This window comes from Phyllostomus hastatus, unplaced genomic scaffold (genome assembly GCF_019186645.2).
Source record: "Phyllostomus hastatus isolate PE091 unplaced genomic scaffold, TTU_PhHast_1.1 phas_contig_40, whole genome shotgun sequence".
Lineage (NCBI taxonomy): Eukaryota > Metazoa > Chordata > Mammalia > Chiroptera > Phyllostomidae > Phyllostomus > Phyllostomus hastatus.
In genome coordinates, this window is record NW_025333872.1 from 87,091,507 (window position 1) to 87,111,067 (window position 19,561).

General features: G+C 47.8%; 1 protein-coding gene across 3 annotated transcripts in view; it reads left to right on the forward strand.

Moving 5' to 3' along the window:
• SASH1 (SAM and SH3 domain containing 1) overlaps positions 1 to 19,561 on the forward strand; it is a 297,134-nt gene that overhangs the window by 223,836 nt on the left and 53,737 nt on the right. For all 3 annotated transcript variants that reach the window (XM_045844033.1, XM_045844032.1, XM_045844034.1), the window contains exons 5-8: positions 3,356 to 3,396; positions 5,594 to 5,680; positions 8,042 to 8,154; positions 15,097 to 15,198. In XM_045844033.1, the coding sequence (XP_045699989.1) occupies positions 3,356 to 3,396; positions 5,594 to 5,680; positions 8,042 to 8,154; positions 15,097 to 15,198 (343 nt within the window). The remainder of the gene's footprint in view (positions 1 to 3,355; positions 3,397 to 5,593; positions 5,681 to 8,041; positions 8,155 to 15,096; positions 15,199 to 19,561) is intronic.

Sequence of the window (19,561 nt, forward strand, 5' to 3'; positions counted from 1 at the left end):
AGATAAAGAACCTTAAAAATCTCTCAAAGACAGATTTTCCAGTAACACATAACATATGTTCCTTTCTTAGACATTGGATTATAATGGTTTTTCTTTGTGTTTTTTTTTCTTTTTCTTTCCTTTTTTTTTTTTTATAATGAAGTTTCTGGACAGTCCATCAAAACAAAAACATGAAGTCTATTTTAGGAATTCCTTTGTGCTCGGACATTCATTCTGCTTTCCTGGTGAGCCAGACTTAAGTGTGGAACAGTGAGATAGAGTTGTCTTTGCCTGGAGCTATCTCCGACTATTTGCATATAAACAGACATAAGAAGAAAAATGAGTTTGAGCCAGATAGGAGTTTGGCCCCCTCTCCTCCCACAAGCACACCAGAGGATCCTGCAGTTGCAACACAACAGAATCCTGGAGGCACTGTTGAAACACTCGGTGTTAATAAGCCCACGGGCCATGTTGGAATTTGGTGTGGAAAACATGCTCTGTCTTCCCAAGTCCTGCTGAGTATCATTTCAATAACGTTCCCAAGAACAGGGCCAGAGCGCGCCATGTGAATGTCTGTTTTGTAAACAGGAAACGGGACGGGGGCAGGGCCTCTGCACCCCGTTGCATCCTGTCCAGCTCTGTCTGTGTCCTCAGGTGGGTCGTCCCTCCCGGGTCTCTGCCATCATCCTGCTCTGTGACGGGAGGTTCAACAAGAGCCTTTCCTTTAAGAGGTAGAGTTCTATGCAAATGCAAAGAATTCCATTTTGATGTGGGTTATTAGTTTTTCCTCTGTGGTCTCGGAGGCTCTCTCCTCTGTGAAGCCATAGACTCAACCTAGAATTTATCCCATATGTGTCATTGGAGCCAGTGATGATATTTGTGTAAAATTGATTTTAATATCACCCTAGTTGGAAAAGGTAAAAGGTACTCTCTCCTGCTCTTCATTCTCTCCACTGACCACTGCCCCTCAGTCCCACCGCCTGCTTCGTCTTATCCTAACTCCTAAGAAACAGTTGGATTGCCCCCGAGCTCAGCCTTCACGTGGCTTCTCTCCAAATTCCTACCTCCGGCCCTCAACAACTCCCGGGCACTCTAGTCTGGCATATCCCGCCTCACCCATATCCCCACAGAGATGCTCATAAGCACCTCGGACTTAACACGGCCAGACTACTCGCCTCCTCTGCCCTTCCTGACCCAGTCCCCTCCTTTGGGGGACTGCGTGTCATGTCAACACATTATTAAGATCTCTGCTCAGCTGTCCCCGCTTCAGAGAGACCTTCTCCATCCCTCATCCCTCCATCTGAAATTCCCCCCACCTCTTAACCTGTACGCCCCACCCTACTTCTCCCCCCCCACGCCCGCCCAGCTCCGAGAGCACAGAGATCTTACCAGTCTCCTGTATCACTGTGCTCAGTGCCTGAGTGGGTGCCAGACTTGAATGGGGGCTGAATAGATACTTATTCAAGGGAGGGAGGGAGGGAGGGAGGGAGGGAGGGGGAGAGAGAGAGAGAGAGAGAGAGAGAGAGAGAGAGAGAGAGAGAGAGAGAACAAAGGAAGGAAGCAATTTAACATAGAATTTGTTAAACACTGAGGTAGGACCAAAGTTCTAGGGATGCTGTCTTAATTTTTTAAATCTAATTTATTAATTCCTTATGAATTTTCTCAAGGGCTTCGTTGAGAGCTGAAATAGTTCAGGGACCTTGAGGGAGAATGTTAACATGTGTGCAGTTGGGGGGTCTCCCTAGCGGCTGTTGATGAAAAGGTGCTGAGATTGAGTCCAGAGACTTGCACTCGGAATCGATGATTTTTAAATGCACAAATCACTTCTCAAAGTGCAGCAGAATGCCGTTACCGCTTCCAGGCCACCGAAGTCCGTGCTGACGTTCCCATCTTTCTTACCCCAGTTGGCAGTGAACCTGACACGCAGAAAGGGCCTGGCAGCTGCTTCCCAAGCTGCCGTTTGCAGGCCCCGGCGCCTGGCCGGAGGGACGTGTTTGTTCCTAGGGAGCCTTTGGAACTGACTTCTGAGCATTCATTTCTTCCACCAGGAGATCAGTAAATGGCCCCTTCCACCTGCTGCCATCCGGATTCGGAATTTGGTTACACTGTTGAGTTTTGCTCCTGCTGGATGAATTCTATCATCAGTCTTGAGGAGAAAGGAGGTGGCACTTTCGCTTCACTGCTCTGCCAGCTTCTGTTTGCGGGGACAGTTCACTGCGTCCAAATCAAACTTCACGCGGCGTCGTTTTCCCCCTTTGCAAATTGATGAGTTGGGTAGCCTCAAAGCATGAGGCTACCCAACATTGCCATTCTTTGGCCAGTCTCTAGACTGTGAACTTGTGAAATTTTAGAAATAAAAATCCGGAACCAGATGAATAAAGAATCTACAGTGCCATCTGCTGGCATCCTAGGGAAATGCAAGGGGTGTCTCGTGGAAGCACCTCTTACAAAAACGAACAAATCCAAAGTGAAGCCCCGGGGATAAATTCTTCAAAATGTATGATACCTTGAGGAAAGTAGATGTAAATAATGAAAAAAAATCATAAGTCTCTGCTGGAGAAATGTTTTAATAACCTGGTTTAGGGCTGTGTTCATGCTTCAGGTCACTTGGGTTCATCTGTGTGTATCAGCAGTCAAACCGGCTGCCAGGCTGGGGCAGGGCCCGGCCTCAGTCCGAGGCTCAGACATGTCTTGATTGACTTGGGCACGTTTCAGAAACAGTGACTTATTCGCCATCACTAAAGAGTGTGGAGCGCTCGTTGTAAAAAATGCAGGTGCCTGGCTTCTCTTTGAACGCGGGGAGATCTGGCCGCAGGCGCAGTGCACCTGCCAGTGGGCACCCCCCGACCGGACGGCCTGCACACGGGCTGCCCTGTCTGTGTGGGGCCCCCAGACGCCCGCTGCCGGGTGGGTCCCCCGCTTCCCCGATGGTTTCTCCTGCCGCTGACCGCCCACCTTACTCACCTCCTGGCCTGAAGGGCATTGGAGGTGCTTAGGTCTGTTCTTCCACTATGCTGTGCCTCCTTTTCCCACGTACACAAGAGACCTCCTGAGGGTGGTAACTTCATGGGTGGTTAATAGTTCACAGAGATGGGAGATACTTCGGTGATCACCTAGTGGGGTCCGTTCCCTTCATGTAATATAGGTCTCACCCTGGGGTGCGTCTTTAACAAACGTTGGTGGATGGTGCGTGCCTGTGCTTCTAGGAAGGCCGGCGATGGCTGGAAAAGGCCACTGGAAAATAAATACCCTGTGGAAACGTGCCTGGCTCTCTGCTGGGGAGTGCTGGTGCGGCCTCAGCCTCCTGAGGGGGGGCATCGTGGGTTCTCCCGCGGAGGCGAGGCTCCCGCTAACCAGACTCGTTTTGCTTTTCTAGGAACTCTCTTCGGAAGTCAAACTCAGAAGACAGCTCCGTAGGTCAGTACCTCTTTTCTTGGTTTATGGATTTGAAGTCAATCATTTTCCTTTAATACTTTCATAGAACCCATAAACATGGGAAAGGACAAAAACCACAAAGAAGCCTTCTACCTTGAAATAAACAACATTAAGATATTGATGTACAGTTTCCTCCTCGTGCTTACTGTACTTGTTTGTATGGGTAAAAGAAATAGTTGGGATTATATTCTACATATGATTGTATCATTTTTTTCAGTGGAATGCGTCTTGAACATTTTCCCACATGGTTGAGCATTGCGTCCAGTACACTCGTCACGTCTGGATGAGAATTTGCCATAGTGGATGTGCCGTAGTTTAAGCAACCAGTGCTGCTTTGCTGAACATTTAGTTTCCTGTTCTTTTCGCTGCCACAGAGAAAGATGTTCCCATACAAATCCTTGAGCCTATCCCTGATCATGTTCTTAATCAGGGATAAATCCTTCGATTTGGAACTTTTGAATCAAAGATTATGCACAATGAAGGTGTTACAAATTTTGTATTTCCTTGATTATAAAGTCCCCTCTTGATTTAGTAACATCTTTTCTGTTTGGTTCGGAGGGCACCTGGCAAAGTAATCGTGACTAGGAGCCTAGCATGAGTGCTCAGATCTGGCTTTGACTTGCATTTGATTCATGACTCTGCCTACTTAGTAGTTAGGACCCTGGGCACAGTCCTTGCCTCTCTGAGCCCCAGTTTTCTCATCCACCAAATGGGAACAATAATATCTGTTCATTGTCAGTATTAAATGAAATACGTTGTTGGGTAGCAAAGTGCCCTGGATACTGTAACTGCTACATAAATGCTAGCTGGTGCCATTTATTTTTTTAAGCTGTATCTTCACTTCAGAAGCAATGAAATGGGAGAAGGGGGAGTGTAATTTACAGTCAGAGAAATGCGTTATATTGCAGATTGCCCTGGAGGAAGGTTGAATGAGTGATATCCTACCTCGGCTTTAACCTTTCACGGGCCGCGTCTGCTGTGGTCTCTAACCCAAAGGCAGTCAGCGCTGTCAGGCGTGCCCTGGACATCCTGAGCACATTGGCGTCTCAGGCTCCATTCCCGCAGCTCCGGAGGGTTCGGAACTCAGATGAGCGCATCCTGTTTTGACAAATGGCGCCCTTTCCAGTCCCCACATGTGTGTTTTCTGCAGCGTTGCCTGGCACCACCAGTCTAGACTGTGGAAACCAACAGCGTGCCACTCCGCTGGGCCCTCTCCAGGGCTGTGAGGCCACCAGACACCACGTGGCGGCGAAGCTGCCGTGAGCGTACCACGTCCCCACGGGTCGCTCTGCCGCTGCATTTTGTTCTTGAAGAACAAAAGGTCCCTCTAGCCTTCTGTGTGACTCGCCTCGTTTCCCATTGGTTTTTGAAAGTTATTACATATCGATGACCAGAAAACCCTGCCATATGCTAAAAATGTCTAGCTGTGACAGTTTGCTTTCACTTAAAAGCCACCCATCCGTATCTGTCTGGGGGGGAGGAGGAGAAGGGGTGGGAGCTGTCACAGCAGGAGGGCTGTCCGCTTTCCTTGTCCTTGTGCCCTGGGTGAGCTGTAGGAAGGTCCCCAGTGGCCTGATGCCACAGAGCTGAGGATCCTGCCCCACCCGTGTCGTTGCTGGCTGGATGCGTGCAAGCTGCACACCTTAGAGAAATGGCGTGGGGCACCCCACAGGCCCGGCAGCCCGCCCCAGGCCAGTGTGCCCGGGGTGCACCCGCCATTCTCGTCCCTCGCTCTGTGGTGACGGAAGTGAACCGAGGGTAGATCAACAGCAGGAATAACGACAAAACAAAGTCAACTTCTGCAAGTATTTTACTTGTGGTTTCATTGAAATAATTGTGGCTGAGACCAAAGGGGGTGGGGGAATACACCCCAAGAGTCAGTAGATTGGATGAGAGTTAAACAGACATCAAAGAGAATCCAGGAATGCATGTTTTGCCTGCCTTTTTTGATGCTTCCTTTATTGCTCAATTTATCCCTGCTGCAGCATTTCCTGCTACCGGGAAATTTGCATTTCTTTTAAACAACTTTATAGGCATTTTCAAGTCCTGCACAAACTGAAAGTGGAAGAACTGTCTTTGTGAAATCAAAGTACTCTTGCAAGCTTTGAGTTATAAGGAAGGGGCGACTTTTGTTATTAATGGACTTACTGCTTGTGTCTTTTTTATTTTTTTTTTAAAGGAAAAGGAGATTGGAAGAAGAAAAATAAGTATTTCTGGCAGAACTTCCGGAAGAACCAGAAAGGAATAATGAGGCAGACTTCAAAAGGTACCACCGAAACAGCTGGCGGACAGTGGGCCCTTGTAGCCGGCAAACGGGAAGAAGCCTGTGTCTCTGATCTGAATGGTGGCTGCGAGTTAGAATAACTCATCGTGCGTGCCCGTACAATGTTCAGCTTTCTGACATTCCTATCATTGCTTAAAACTTCATCCCAGTGGGGATGTTTTATTTTTTTTAAATCTAAGAAAACGGGACGGGGAGAGCCGGCAGGCTGTACTGAGCGTAGGTCTGGCGCCAAAGACCGGGTTTTTGTTTCCTGCGTCACAGCAACCTCAGGCACATCTTTGCTCGTCCTGATGGACCCTAAACACTCTAGGGTCTGTTAGTTTGGGACCCTCCCCGCCGCCCCGCCCTGGGGGCCTTTGCAGTCTTCTGAACTTTTGATGCTTGTCTGCGGAAGGGATGAAGGGAGAGTTGGTGGGTTGTTGCCCCTGGAAAACTCTATCTCCTGGCCTGACATCATGGGAATTTGCCCAGAGCTGCCTTGTGGGGGGAGCCCTGCTCTCCCCTCCTCCCCCGCCCTCCTCCCGGCCAGGGCCTTTGTTGTTGTTGATACAGCAAGTAAATGTGTCATCCCCCTGAGGCGGGTTACATAATTGCCGCCTCCCAGGCGTTCAGAGGGGAGTGGAAACAAAGCCACTTCCAGGCTCCAGTCCTGCTGGTGGAGGTCGTCAGGACAGGAGCATCCTAGTTGCTCACCAGTGACATTACTGGATCTTCTTTTACAAAAGCTTAGTGGCCTGCCCTCTTCAGAAGGCTTCTCCGCTTTCTCATACACGGGGCAACGAGAAGAGTGGACACGGGCCGTGTGCCTGCCAGCAGTGTGCTCGGCTTCTTTGGTGACCTGCGGTGGGGTCTTTATTTATTTTTTTAAATTTGTCCTGCCAAAACAGAGTTATTCTTAAACGCGCTGAGATTTTCCTCTGGTACATGCTCAGAATCACTTGTGATTCAAAGTTAACCTTGGATTCTAACACAGCCTTCTTTAGAAAGAAAGAAAAGGAGGAAGAGAGAGAGAGAGAGAAAGGGAAGGAAGGAATACAGGAGAGACCCGGAAGTTGACTAGATCACGTGGATTTATTTTTAAACCTGACCAACTTTCTGTCACCCGCCCCCCCGCCCAACCACCACCACCACTGGAGGCGACACAGAGAGCAGCATGAATCAAACCGGCGGGCGGGCTCCCCTCTCCCAGCCCACTCTGTTGTTCTTCCCGTGCAAGGGGACGAGGGGCAAGGGGGCCTGGAGCAGTGTGTCTGCACCGATTGATGTGGAATGGAAGTGTGACAGGGAGACACAGGGGAACATACATTCCCGGGCAGATGCTGATGGAAGGGCTCCGACAGGTGTGCGGCCAGCCTCCCTGCCTCTGTCCCTTGACACCAAGGGCACGTTAGGCCGTAGCCCAGCATCCTGATGACACCCATGCAGGTGAGGGGCGTGTGGGAAAGACGGGGCAGACGAGAAGGGTGAGGGCCTGGACTGAGGGCTCGTTCCCCGAGCGCGGAGCAGAGCCCACCTGCACTGGCAGGTCTTGCCCCCCAGGCTGACAGGCAGCACGCAGCCAGCGTGGCTCATGGGCGTCGGAGGCGCTGGCAGCCTGTCCGCTTTGTAGGAAGACACTTTCGAGGAAACCTGACGGGGCTTCTGTTTTCCCCTGCGGCTCTGGCTGCCCTCAGTTTCGGGCTGGGAGTGGAGTCCCCCTCACGGTTTGGGAACATTGATGCCGACGGAACTTTCGGATGTGTGCCTACGTATATGGTACTTCCCAACCAGTGACCCGGAGCGCTTCCCATCTGTGATGTTATTTGTCTGCACCAGCCCTCTGAGGAGCAGTAGTCAGAGAGGTTAGCAGGCATCTGCGGTTTCTCAGGCTGCAGCGCAGCTGACTCGGACCTTTCTCCGCCACGGCAGGAGGTTGCCTCCCACTTCTCCCCAAACTATTTTCTCCTCGTGCATTCCCCAAATGGGAGGACATAGGGAAGCCTCAGCCAGGGGAGCCCGGAGTGTGTGTCCGCTCTCGCTGGGTCTTTAAATTAGCTCTCTGCCCGCCTCTTACTCCCTGTGGGCTCTCCTCCAAGACTCCTCCGCTAGACCCTTCATCACAAAGGCTCTGGTCCATACATGTCCGTGGTGCCCGTGCCCAGCTAGGTGGGCTGCTTGGCTCCCTACAAAGCCGCCCCTGGTGGTCCTATTGCTCCAACAACGGGACACAACATTTGAGTCCCTGGAAAAGGCACATGAGACAGCACCCTCATTCTCCCAGTCCTGGATGATGATGACCTCGTCGAGACTGGCATCTGGTCTACCTGTCTCGTTTTCATCCCTGGTGTTTCTTTCTCTCTCTAGGAGAAGACGTGGGCTACGTGGCAAGCGAGATAACCATGAGCGATGAGGAGCGGATTCAGCTGATGATGATGGTCAAGGAGAAGATGATCACCATCGAGGAGGCACTGGCTCGGGTAAGAGGGCTGAGATCCACATCACACGTGTGCAGGCGCGACCCCCTCACACCGAGAAAAGTTTGGGGCCCGCTGGAAACTGAGCGTCTGTGTCGGCCCCCCACCGAATCCCTGTGTTAGATCCTCGTGCCCAGTGTGGTAGTTCTGGGGGTGGGGCCTCTGAGAGGTGACTAGGTCTTGAGAGTGGAGCCCTGGTGAATGGGATGAAGGACGTTATAGAAGAGACCCCAGGATACGGCTCTCCCCCCCGCCCATGTGAACACACACAGCCAGAGAAGACAGCTGTCTGTGAACCGGGAGGCGGGTTCTCGCCAGGCACGAGATCTGCCCGCACTTTGGTCTGGGACTTCTCAGCCTCAACGACCGAGAAGTTTCTGTCATGTGTAAGCCCCCCTGTCTGCGGTACTTAGAGCAGTGTGAGCAGACTGAGACAGGTGCATCAAAGAGTATAGAGATTTATTGTTTGGAGTAGTATTTTGATGATACTTTGGTGTCATCAGGTACCTATCTTATCCTATAAAATTGTGATTCCATTCTGTGTGCATAGCAGAAACCGTCCACGGTGTGAGGTAAAGTTCCATATTCAGTGAATACGTGAATGAATGAATGGCAAATATACGGGGCGGTAGACCACTTTAACAAGGAAAGGGAATCTGAATGCCATTGCCCACTGCACAAGCCTTGTAAAGAGATTATAAGAATGTAATCAATGGTAAAAATTAAGTGAAGCCTAAAGAAAAACTAAATACATTATGACCATTGTAAACATCAATTCTCTACAAGATACCATCACAAATTCAATTTTGAACAATCTGAAAGTCTTAGACATACCTTAAAATTTTGCTTTCAGAAAACCAAATTTTTCTTACTTTTACTTCTCAGTAGATAGCAGTTGCAGTTTGCTGGGCCACGTTTTTGCTCTGAGTTAAATGAGACGCTGGAAGAAGCCCGGTCACCTCGGGATGCTGGGTTGGCAGCAGGGCAGTGAGACGGCGGACACGCAGGGGTCTCCTCCTTGGTTGTCGCCCAGCAAACTGACGATTCTTGGATTTCACTTGGACGGTTGGTTGGTTGCTGTGTGCACAGGTCACAAATCAGGCGGGTTTAGAAACTAATGAAAACGTTCAGGTCCCTGAGGAGCCATGGAAGGAGTTGTGACTTGGTCACCAAGTAGAATCTCGGAGGTTTGTCACCTTAGAACAGTGACAGGCTCCCTTCATGTCGTTGAGCACACCTGACGCTAAACTCAAGAAGAAGTTTAGTTCGTTGCTGAGACGAAGTGAAAACTCAGGAACAAACAAACGTGAGGGACAAACAAATGTGGTGGGACGTGGAAGGTGGGACTGGGTTGAGTAGGAGGCCTGAGGGCCGGGGCCACCTCCAGATGGCCACCTGCCGGCTTCTCCTGCTCTGTCGGTTCACAGGAGCAGAGGTGTCTCGGCCTCCAGTGTCTCTGGGGCAGACATGCAGCAAGTGGCAGGTACAACCTCCTGTCCACGTGGCTGATCACCATGCCTGTCCCCTTTGTCCTCAGCCTGGCCCGACCCGCTCCACCACACCTCCGGCCACTCAGCCTGGCCACCAGCTGGGGCGAAACGTCCACCACACATTTTCTCTCCAGGTCTATTTCCTGAATGTGTGGTCCCATTTGGGAAGAGTCCATTTGAGTTCCTAGAAAAGGCATATGAGAAATACGAATCTGTAATAGTTTGACCATGACAGACACGCCACCTTCTGGGGAGCAACCAGGTGCATTTCTGTTTTCGTCATGAAAATGAAGATCTGAATGCAGAAGATGTCGCAGGTTGTCCGACGACACCTGTGTTTGGGAAGAGGGGTGCAGGCGATGTGCCAAATCCCGTCTTCTTGGAGCAGAAGAAAATGTTCAAATAGCCTTAACGTCGTCTGCATGAGGTAGCATGGTTTTATAGTTGAAAAAAATGAAGAATACTTGGAAAGTTGAGGAGGAAAAAATTGCTTAAAGCTCTTTCTGAGCTCATAATCTTAACAGGCAGCCGTTGTTTAGATGGAAAGGAAGTCAGAAGTCCGCTCCCTGTGCACATCTGGGTGGAGGTCTTAGCCATGCAGCCTGGCCGGGTTTCAGCAAGGAGCTCATCAGGAGATCAGGAACATTTTCTATACAACAACCCAGACACACAGGAGAAAAAGGCGATGGCATTCTCCCAGCTCTGCTCGATTCCGCCTACAACAGTGGGTGTCCTCGGACAGATGCAGGAGGGGAAGCTGGCTGGCCCGCTCAGCTGCGCAGGTGCATCCCCAGCCGCTGCTGCCTGGATGGGCTTCTCGTGGGCCAGAGACCAGTCATTTCAAGAAAGATGTTAGAGCAGAAAATAGTCTGCAGGACGGACAGACTTCCCAGGACTCAGGAGCAGCTGAAGGGTCTAGGATGACGCGATTGCTGGACAGAACAAACAGTGAGACTCAGACCTCCCATAATGACTGTGATGGGGACCTTCCTCCGGCACGTCGGGGTGTGTTGGTCCCACGGTCAGAGACATGCAGACTTCAATTCTGAGGGAATGAGCCAGCGTCAGGAGAGAAGTTTGTCTGGGTGCCATATGGAGCTGAGCGTAGCCCCCAGCACATCCTGGCTTTGGGGAAAACTTCGGCCATGTTCCAGTGGGTCTGCCATGCTTCGCTTACGTGACTCTGGTCTCATTGCCAGATGTTTTCGCGCTGTGAACTGTGCAGCCATGATGCAGGCCCCTGAAGACCGAGTTATCAAAAAGAACCCAGACCAGAATGGAAAAGACTGCGGAGAGCTAACGTGGGAGATACTCTTAAGTTGCATAAGCATTTTAAGAGAACGAAGTTTAGGGAACATCTCACACAGTAGGGTTTTTTTCTTCAGTGTGTAATTTAAAAAGCAGCTTAACTTAGGATTTCTAAAATTTTATTAACCAAAGAACTGAATAGTTCCATCAAATCTAGTGGCATTTCAAACAGTCTCTAATAGTTGGATGATGGATACTTAATACATGTGCTTTAAGGAATTCCGTAGAGCTCGTGAGTTAAAAAACATAATGTTTAGGGGCTCCAGGTAACTGGTGTGTCTAGAGAACACCATTTCCAGGTGCTGATCTTAAGAGCACATGTAGCTCTTGGCAAGTGAGTTTAGGGTGTTCAAACCTTGGACTAGTTGTGGAAGGTTTGGAAGCCACTTTATCTGGGTAATATTTGTAGCGTGTGAGTGAGGATGGGGGAGTAGGGAATAAACTCACCTTTAAAGCTTTGGCTGAAAGAGCACCCTGTTGTTTTGGTGTGGCAGTACCAGCAAAGATGGAGCTGTGTTGTAGAGAAATACGTCTGTATTTATCCATCGGAGGAATGTGTATCTGGTTCCACACGGTCACATCTATATTTATTTATATATACACTTAAGTCCTTAAGATAATATATTTGTAAAAAGTACGTGACGTTTGTCACTGATTTGGCTGATGTTTTGACATGGTGAACTTTTCTTCACGCCAGTGTCTTACGTCAGGTTCCTGGAAGCAGAGCCCGAGTCGGGGGTTATAAGGCACATGATTTAGCGAAGGAGAGCTTTTGGGAGAAACTTCTAAGTGAGAGAGGGAAGCAGGAGAGGCAGAGAAAGAAGCAGGACAGAGATGAGATTTCTGGGGAAGCCTCTGCTCAGCCTGAGCCCTTAGGGAGTGGGGCGCCCTGGAAGGTGAGTTACACTGTGGAACCCCTCCTGCCAGGGAACAGGAGGCTGCACACTGGTGGGGAGGAGGGAGCAGTCATCTGGGCATCTCTGGGGAGACAGCTCCTTGCCCACCAAGGGTGGTTCTCCAGAGCCAAGGGGGATAGGTGTGAGCCTACCTCTACAGGAACCAGGGAGTATAGGCAAGGAATTTCGTAAAGGGAGTCTGGGCATCTGGTATACCAGATTGCAGCATTCTGAACTGGAACTTTGTATATGTTTTTGAATTATTTCCTTGTAGCAGCTAGTGAGCATCAATCCCAGTGACTTGGCCAATTAGAGAGGCTCATGGAGAGAGTCCATAGGAGAGCAGCAAAGTAACTGAGGGTTTTTTTTTTTTTTTTTAAAAGATAGATCCCATGGGGTGAAATTGGAAAGGATTTATCTCAGAGAAGCAGCAGCAAAGAGTTTAATCACTTTCCTCAAGTATATATGAGGGATTATTAAACAGTACATCTTCAGGATGTACTGAAGAGTGTTTTATTTTGTTTTAATCTCAACTGAGGACAGAATGAAGGGAAATGCATTAAAATTGCAGCTGGAGGGGATTTAGAGGCGATGTGCTGTAAATGTTCTTCACAATAAGCGCTCTTAAAAATGGGAACATTCTGGAATATCTCTCCCTAAAGGTCTTTAAGGGAGAATAAGCATGAATCTACTAAAGATGGCCATCCCCTCTAAGAATCATGTCATAGACTCCAAGCATAATAAACCTGTCAGGTTAGGGACACTAAGATATGAGGGAGGATTTTCACCTCAGACAGAGATACACACTATAAAATGTCATTATTTTAAAAATTTTGGAGTTAAATTAAAACTCTGTAAATTTGCTCTAAAACACATAAATTCTTAAATTATCAGTTGTCTTTCCTTCATGAAATTTTATTTTAAGTCAAAACTTCTTCAGGAGCAGAGTGGAATATAAAAGTAAAATTATATAAATGAAACCAGGTGCATGTCTCCCCCCCATAAAATGTACTTAAAAAAATTTTAGAGCCCTGGCTGGGGTGGCTCAGTTGGTTGGAGCATTGTCCCCTAAATACAAAGGTTGTAGGTTTGATCCCTGGTCGGGGCACATACAGGAGGTAGCCAATTGATGTTTCTCTCTCACACTGATGTTTCTCCCCCCCCCCCCCCACCTTTCTCTAAAAGCAATGAAAAAGGATGTCCTCAGGTGAGGATTAAAAAAAAGAAAAAACCTGGCTGGTGTGGCTCAGTGGATTGAGCTCGGACTGCAAACCAAAGGGTCACTGGTTCAATTCCCAGTCAGGCCACATGCCTGGGTTGCAGGCCAGGTCCCCAGTGGGGGCCACGTGAGAGGCAACCACACAATGATGTTTCTCTCCCTCTCCTTCTCCTTCCCTTCCCCTCTCTTTGAAAATAAATAAATAAAATCTTCCCCCCAAAAAGAAAGAAAATTAAAAAAAAAAACAAAGCATTTTAGAGATTGTGTTTTGTAACAGGATCTCTTATGAAACATGAAGCATTTTGAAATTTAGGATAATTTTTAAAAAGTGGCACATTTGGATAGAGCACAGATCTGAATCTACCTCTGAAGAAATGTAGGTACTTTTGACCTCCAAAATGATAGAAATGGACAGATGGCAGAAGAAAAATATTAATTCTGTTTATGATGGCCTGGTTAGGAATTTGTCTTGTTTCTAACGATGAAGTTTATTTCGTGGCTCCTAGGAGTTGGGGCTAAGGTTGAGGATAAAAAGTGGGACATAGACCAGGAGAGAACAAGTGACAACCCCATTGTTCAGCTGCCAGCTGTTCCAATAATACAGTGAGAATGTGGCATTGCAGACACGAGTATATCTAGAAGGAGAGGGCATTCTAATATGTAACTTAAGTGTACTACAAAGAGCAGAACACTAATACCCTAAGGCACTGGAAAGATTAAAATGAGATTGGCGCCCCTAGCACCAAAAGAGCAAATGCCTGGAGTCTGTGACCTTGGAGCTCCCACTTGTCTGAAACCAGAGCGTGATCACAGGAGAGCCGTGACAGTGGGTCCCTGGCACAGGTGCCGTGTGCTCAGAGCTTCGTTGTTTTATCTCATGAGGCGGATGGATGTGCTGTCACCCCCATTTTCCTGATGGAGGAGGAATTGAGGCTCAGAGCGGATAGTACTTTGCCCAGGGGCTCTCAGCTGACGCTTGGTTCTGCAGCTAAGCCCTTACCCATTAATCAGGGCTGTCTGCCTTCCCTGCTCTGCCGCCTGTCAGTGTGTACACAGAAGAGAATTCCCTGGGAGAAGCAATGCTTTGGGAAGTTGCGAGGAGGATATTGTCAGTTTGGTGGCTTTGCCATATCCACCCGCATGGCCCCAGTGGTTGAGGACGGTGCTGACCTACCTCCTCCTGGGCAGTCGGGTCAGATCGTTTCTGGTGTTTTGGTGGCTTTGTTCATGGAACACAGCTTGATCAGGGTCTTAAAATTCATGTAGAAAAACTGCTTGATGGTAGAATTTTAATGCAGTGACAACTTCATTGTATTATGTGGCAGAGTTAAATTTTTATGTGTGTTATAAAAACACACCATTAGCCATTCAGAAGGATCCTTGATCTAATTCTACTACATTGTATTTGCCAATTTCTTATCATATGTCGCCTGTCTCTGTGTTTTTCAAAAAAAGTAGAAACCTGGCTTCTAAACGCCACCTTTAAACATCTCGGCACGTATCCGAGACCCCTTCTTCTTTTCCTCTCATCCACAAGTGTCCCAAGTAAATCCCACTGTATTTATTACACGGTGACATTGAACTGGAGACTTGAAGCAATCTAGAACAAGAAAAGCAAGTGACTTTTAAAAATTAGTTTCAGGCTTCCGTCTCTGTTTTGCCCAAATGCTCACAGTCAACCGCACTGTGCCTTCTGCAGAGAGGGGTGATTCTGAGGCCAAACCAGAGACAGTTGTTTTTTTAGAACCTATAGTCGAACTGTGAAAGGTGAGTTCCGATGTAGGAGGGGGAAATCGAGGTTCTATCTGGAATACATGATAGAATACGAAGAGTCAGCTGTGTCTGTTGGTTTCATTTAGATGAAAACCCACAGGGCAGGGGGTGGGTCCTTGTTCTGATTCTGAGAACCTCGTGTGGCTGGCACTTTGTCACGACACTGGCGTGAGGAAGGTGCCGAGGTGTTCCCTCCACTGCTCGGGACACGGTGCCAGCCAGTGCTTCCATTTCAACCTTCCGTTTCCTCTCATGGCAGCTCAAGGAGTACGAGGCCCAGCACCGGCAGCCAGCCGCCTTGGACCCTGCTGACTGGCCCGACGGTTCCAGCCCCACGTTCGACGGCTCGTCCAACTGCAACGTAAGTTTGCTTTCTTTTTGAGCATCTTGAGCGCCTCTACTATGAGGGGACAGTCTGTGCAGTTTCAGCCTTGCAGTTTCTCCTGGCAGTTCTCACCAGGAGCTGAGAAGGAGCATTTGTTCTTACATGGTAACTCAGTATTCTTTACCCAGTAGAAACACATCTGGCGAGCATAGTGCTCTTCATGCTGGGTGTTCTCCAGTTCTCATAGCATATGTATAACTTCAGATCTACCATCGGAAGCATTTTTAAGTGTTCGGTGCAGTAACATTAGGCATAGTCACGTTGCTGTGCAACCATCTTTTTCATCGGCTGTAACAGAAATTCCATTACCATTAAACAATAATTCCTGAGCCTCCTCTCCCCACAGCTCCTGGAAACCACTGTTCTCCCTTCTGTCTCTATGAATTTGACTGTCCGAGGTACCTCCTATAGGTGACATCATAGAATGTCCCTTTGGGTCTGGTTTATCTCACTTAGCGCCGTGTTTTCAAGGCTCATTCATGTTGCAGCATATACTAGACCTTCCTTCTTTCTGATGGGTGAGTAAGTGGAACGCTGATTCCACTGCAATGTAATGTAAACCACATTCTGGTAACCCATTCATCTCTTTATAGACACTTGGCCGTTTCTGCTCGTTGGCTACTGTGAACAGTGCCACTCTGATCATGGGTGTACAGGTATCTGTTTGAGCCTCTGCTGTCGGTTCTTTTGGGGTATATACCTCGGAGTGGAATTTCTGCATCATACGGTAATTCCATGTTTAACTTTCCTGAGGAGCCTCCATACTGTTTTTCACAGTGACTGTACCGTTTTACGTTCCTGGCCACAGCGCGTGAAGGTTCCGATTTCTCTATTCACACCAACACTTTTTACCCCTCCCTCTCTCCCTTTTTTGGTTAATGGTCACCCAGATGGGGGTGAACCAGTATCTCATTGTCACTTTGATTTGTGTTCCCCTAGTGACTAAGATGGTGAGCAGCTTATTGGCCATTTGTATGTCCTCGGAGGGGTGTCTGTTCAAGTCGTTTGCCCATTCTTGAACTGGGTTGTTCATTTTGTTGTTGGTTGTTGTGGGCGTTCTTTATATATTCTGGATGTTAGTCTCTGACCAGATACGTGATTTGTAAGTATTTTCTTCCATACTGTGGGTTGCCTTTCCACTCTCTTTCATCCACTTTTCTTTTGTTGCCTGTACTTTTGGTATCGTATCCAAGACATCATTGCCAAATCCAATGTCATTAAGATTTTCTCCTGTGTTTTCAGTTTAAGACTTTCATAGTTTTAGTCCTTTGACCTATTTTAGGTTAATGTTTGCATGTGATGTAACATATGGGTCCAGCTTCATTCTTTTACATGGAGATACCCAGTTTTCCTAAAACCATGTGTTAAATAGACTATCCTTTCTCTATCAAATGGTCTTGGCATCCTTTTTGAAAATTCACTGACCATATATACAGGGGTTTATTTCTGGAATTTCTATTCATTCCATTGGCTTATCTGTCTGTTCTTTTTCTAGTGTCATACTCTTTTGATTAATGTAGCTCTCAGTAAGTTTGAAATTGGAAATTCTGAGCCCTCCAGCTTAGCTCGTCATTTTCAGATTGTTTTGGCTATTGAGGTCAGTGGACATTCCATGGGAAGTTTAGGATGGGTTATTCCATTCCTGCAAAAAAATGCCATGGGATTTTAATAGGGATTGCATTGAATCTACAGATCAGTTTGGGTAGTATTTTCACTTTGGGTACTGTTTTCATCTTAATAATATGAAGTCTTCTAATCCACGAACACAGGATATCTTTCCATTTATTTATGTCTTCTTTAATGTCTTCCACCAATTTTTGTGGTTTTCAGTGTTTCGTAAGTCTCACCTCCTTACCTTTATTCCCAAGTATTTTTTTCTGTTGATGCTTTTGTAAATGAAATTTTTTCTTACTTTCTTTGTGAATTTATGCATTGCTGCTGTATAAAATTGGAACTGATTTTCACATGTTGCTAAGTTTGTTTATTATCTTGAACTTTTCTTGGTGTATATATGTGGAATCTTTAGGGCTTTCTACAGATGAGAGCGTGTCATCTATGAACAGAGAACCTTATTTTTTATTTTCCACGTTGGAATTTTTTGTTATTCATGCTGCTCTAATGTTGACCACTGCTTCCTGAACTAGGAGCTCCACAGAGATTGTAGGAATTAAAATTCCAGAGTTTCAGACCTACGTGTCATGGTGCCATCATCCATCGCACTGAGAGGTCTTCTGTTATGGAGTTGTTTTGTTTCTCCGGTCACCTGTTCCTTATAGTCTGGAAGCGGCTCTGCCTCTGTGTCTTCAGTCTCTTGCCTTTCGTCTGTGCTCCGTACAACCAGTCGTATTCCTAAAGCACCCCTTTCCCTCACAAATCCTGGGCTGTAGAAAAAGTCTGGTTACTTTCCGGCTCTATCAGGTACATTCCAAAAGTTATTGGCACACCCAAAATTGAATGTGATCTTCCTTTAATCAATTTCTCCACTCTCATCCGTCACCTCCTCCCCCAGTAGGCTCCCCTCCAGCCACGCTGGACCCTGCACGTTGCTGGATACGACTTGTATTTTCACACTCTGATTTCATTCATGCATCTTCTTCTGCCTGAAACGCATTCCTTCAGATTTTTCCAGGTGTAAACCTTGGCTTCCTGCAAAGTGGAGTCCAACTGCCTTCTCCTCCGTGAAACTTTCTTTAACCTCCTCACGTATAGTTGATTGCTTCCTGTTCTGTGCTTTGCAAAACCAGCTGTAGACATGAACCCTCAGGTTACCCTGCAGTACCAGGATAAACTGTGCATGCTTCTGCCCGCCTTGGAAATCGCGAGCTCCTTGAGCAAGAAGGGCATGCTGTGTTGCTGGGTGTCTCCGGTGAGTGCCTAGCTTAGTGTCAGCTCACGTCGCGTGTTTGAAAAATGTTGCATGCACAGAGTTGTATGTGAATGTCCATCCTTCCTGGCTGCTTCAGAGCGTGTCTTGTGTTTTGCAACTACAGACTCGGTCTTTGCCATTCTTTGCAGCTAAGCAACAAATGATGGCCTATCAGAACTACATAGAACCCTCCTACTACCGACTTTCCCATGATTTCTGGAATCAAGCACCAGATTTCCATGGACGCTAATGGAAAAAAAAAAAAAGATTATTAATTTGGAAGCCTTGCTTGGTTTGCTGTTGTGTGGAAGTGACCAAGATGTTGCATGGTCACTTATAATAATAAATGTGTTGTATGCTAGCCAGCAGCGCATCCTGGGACCATGAGGTAATCCAAGGAACCATGTCTGTGGTTTCCAGTGTGCCTCTTTGGGTTTCTTATTCCTACCTCCTAAAGACTAACATAATATAAATGTAAATCATGAACCTGAGGAATCATGAAGAATAAATACAGTCACTCAGGACTGACATGAGTCAAACCCAGCTCCGGGAAGACCACAAAGACCCAGCTGTCCAGAGTGGGTCCTTTAGTATCAGACTCACTGTGCGCCGTCCTGATTAATAGCATCTGAGTCATGGGAGCGGTGATAAGACTCCACCCCTTCAGAGAATGAGGGCTGTCATAAAAGCGCACACACTCAGACGGCAAGGAAAGAGGTTTGTCTCCCTGGGAAAAAGTTTATGTAGCTCGAGCTCTGTAGGCACTTGGAACGGGCCACGAAGAAAGCGTTATTAAGTACTGGTTTGTTGGACTCCTTTCAGGGTGCAAATCAGAAACACCACCTCGACATCAACAGTCAGGGTGAAGCAGACTCTTAAAGGGTGGGCGTTTCATTCCTTGAGCAGTGCTCCATTCCTTTAGGGGATGCCAGCGAAGTGTGTGCCGTGTACCTGGCAGGCACGGTGCTAGACACTCGGGTTCCAGAGGGGACGTGAAGGAGAGAGAGCAGGCCCGCCTGGCGTGGCACACGGTCACCGCAGTGTGGCGGATACAGTCACCCCCACAGGGACTCAAGATGCCATGCGCACACATTTTGCTCTGCTAGCTTTTCAGCAAACTGTGTCTTCATACATGGCTCAAAAATAAAGTCAGCCAGTCCTGGTTGGACAAGGGGCCAGGAATACCCTATGCTCCCTCCAATTCAGCCCAATCCTCCAGAAGCTCTGAAGAATGATTTCTCCTTCAGCAGAGGGATGTAGGTAAAGGTGGGCTATTCAGCAGTGGAGAGGGTTCGGTTCGCTGGGGCAGTATTCTTTACCTTGTGCGTGTTGCTGGCTGACTTTCTGCCCACGTGGGCAAACACCCACGGCCACTTCCAGTCACGCCGGTCACCACCCAGCCCGCTACCATGGTCATTGAAGTTAGCCTGAGCTTGCTTGTCATCCTGACATACATGACACTTACCCCTCTCA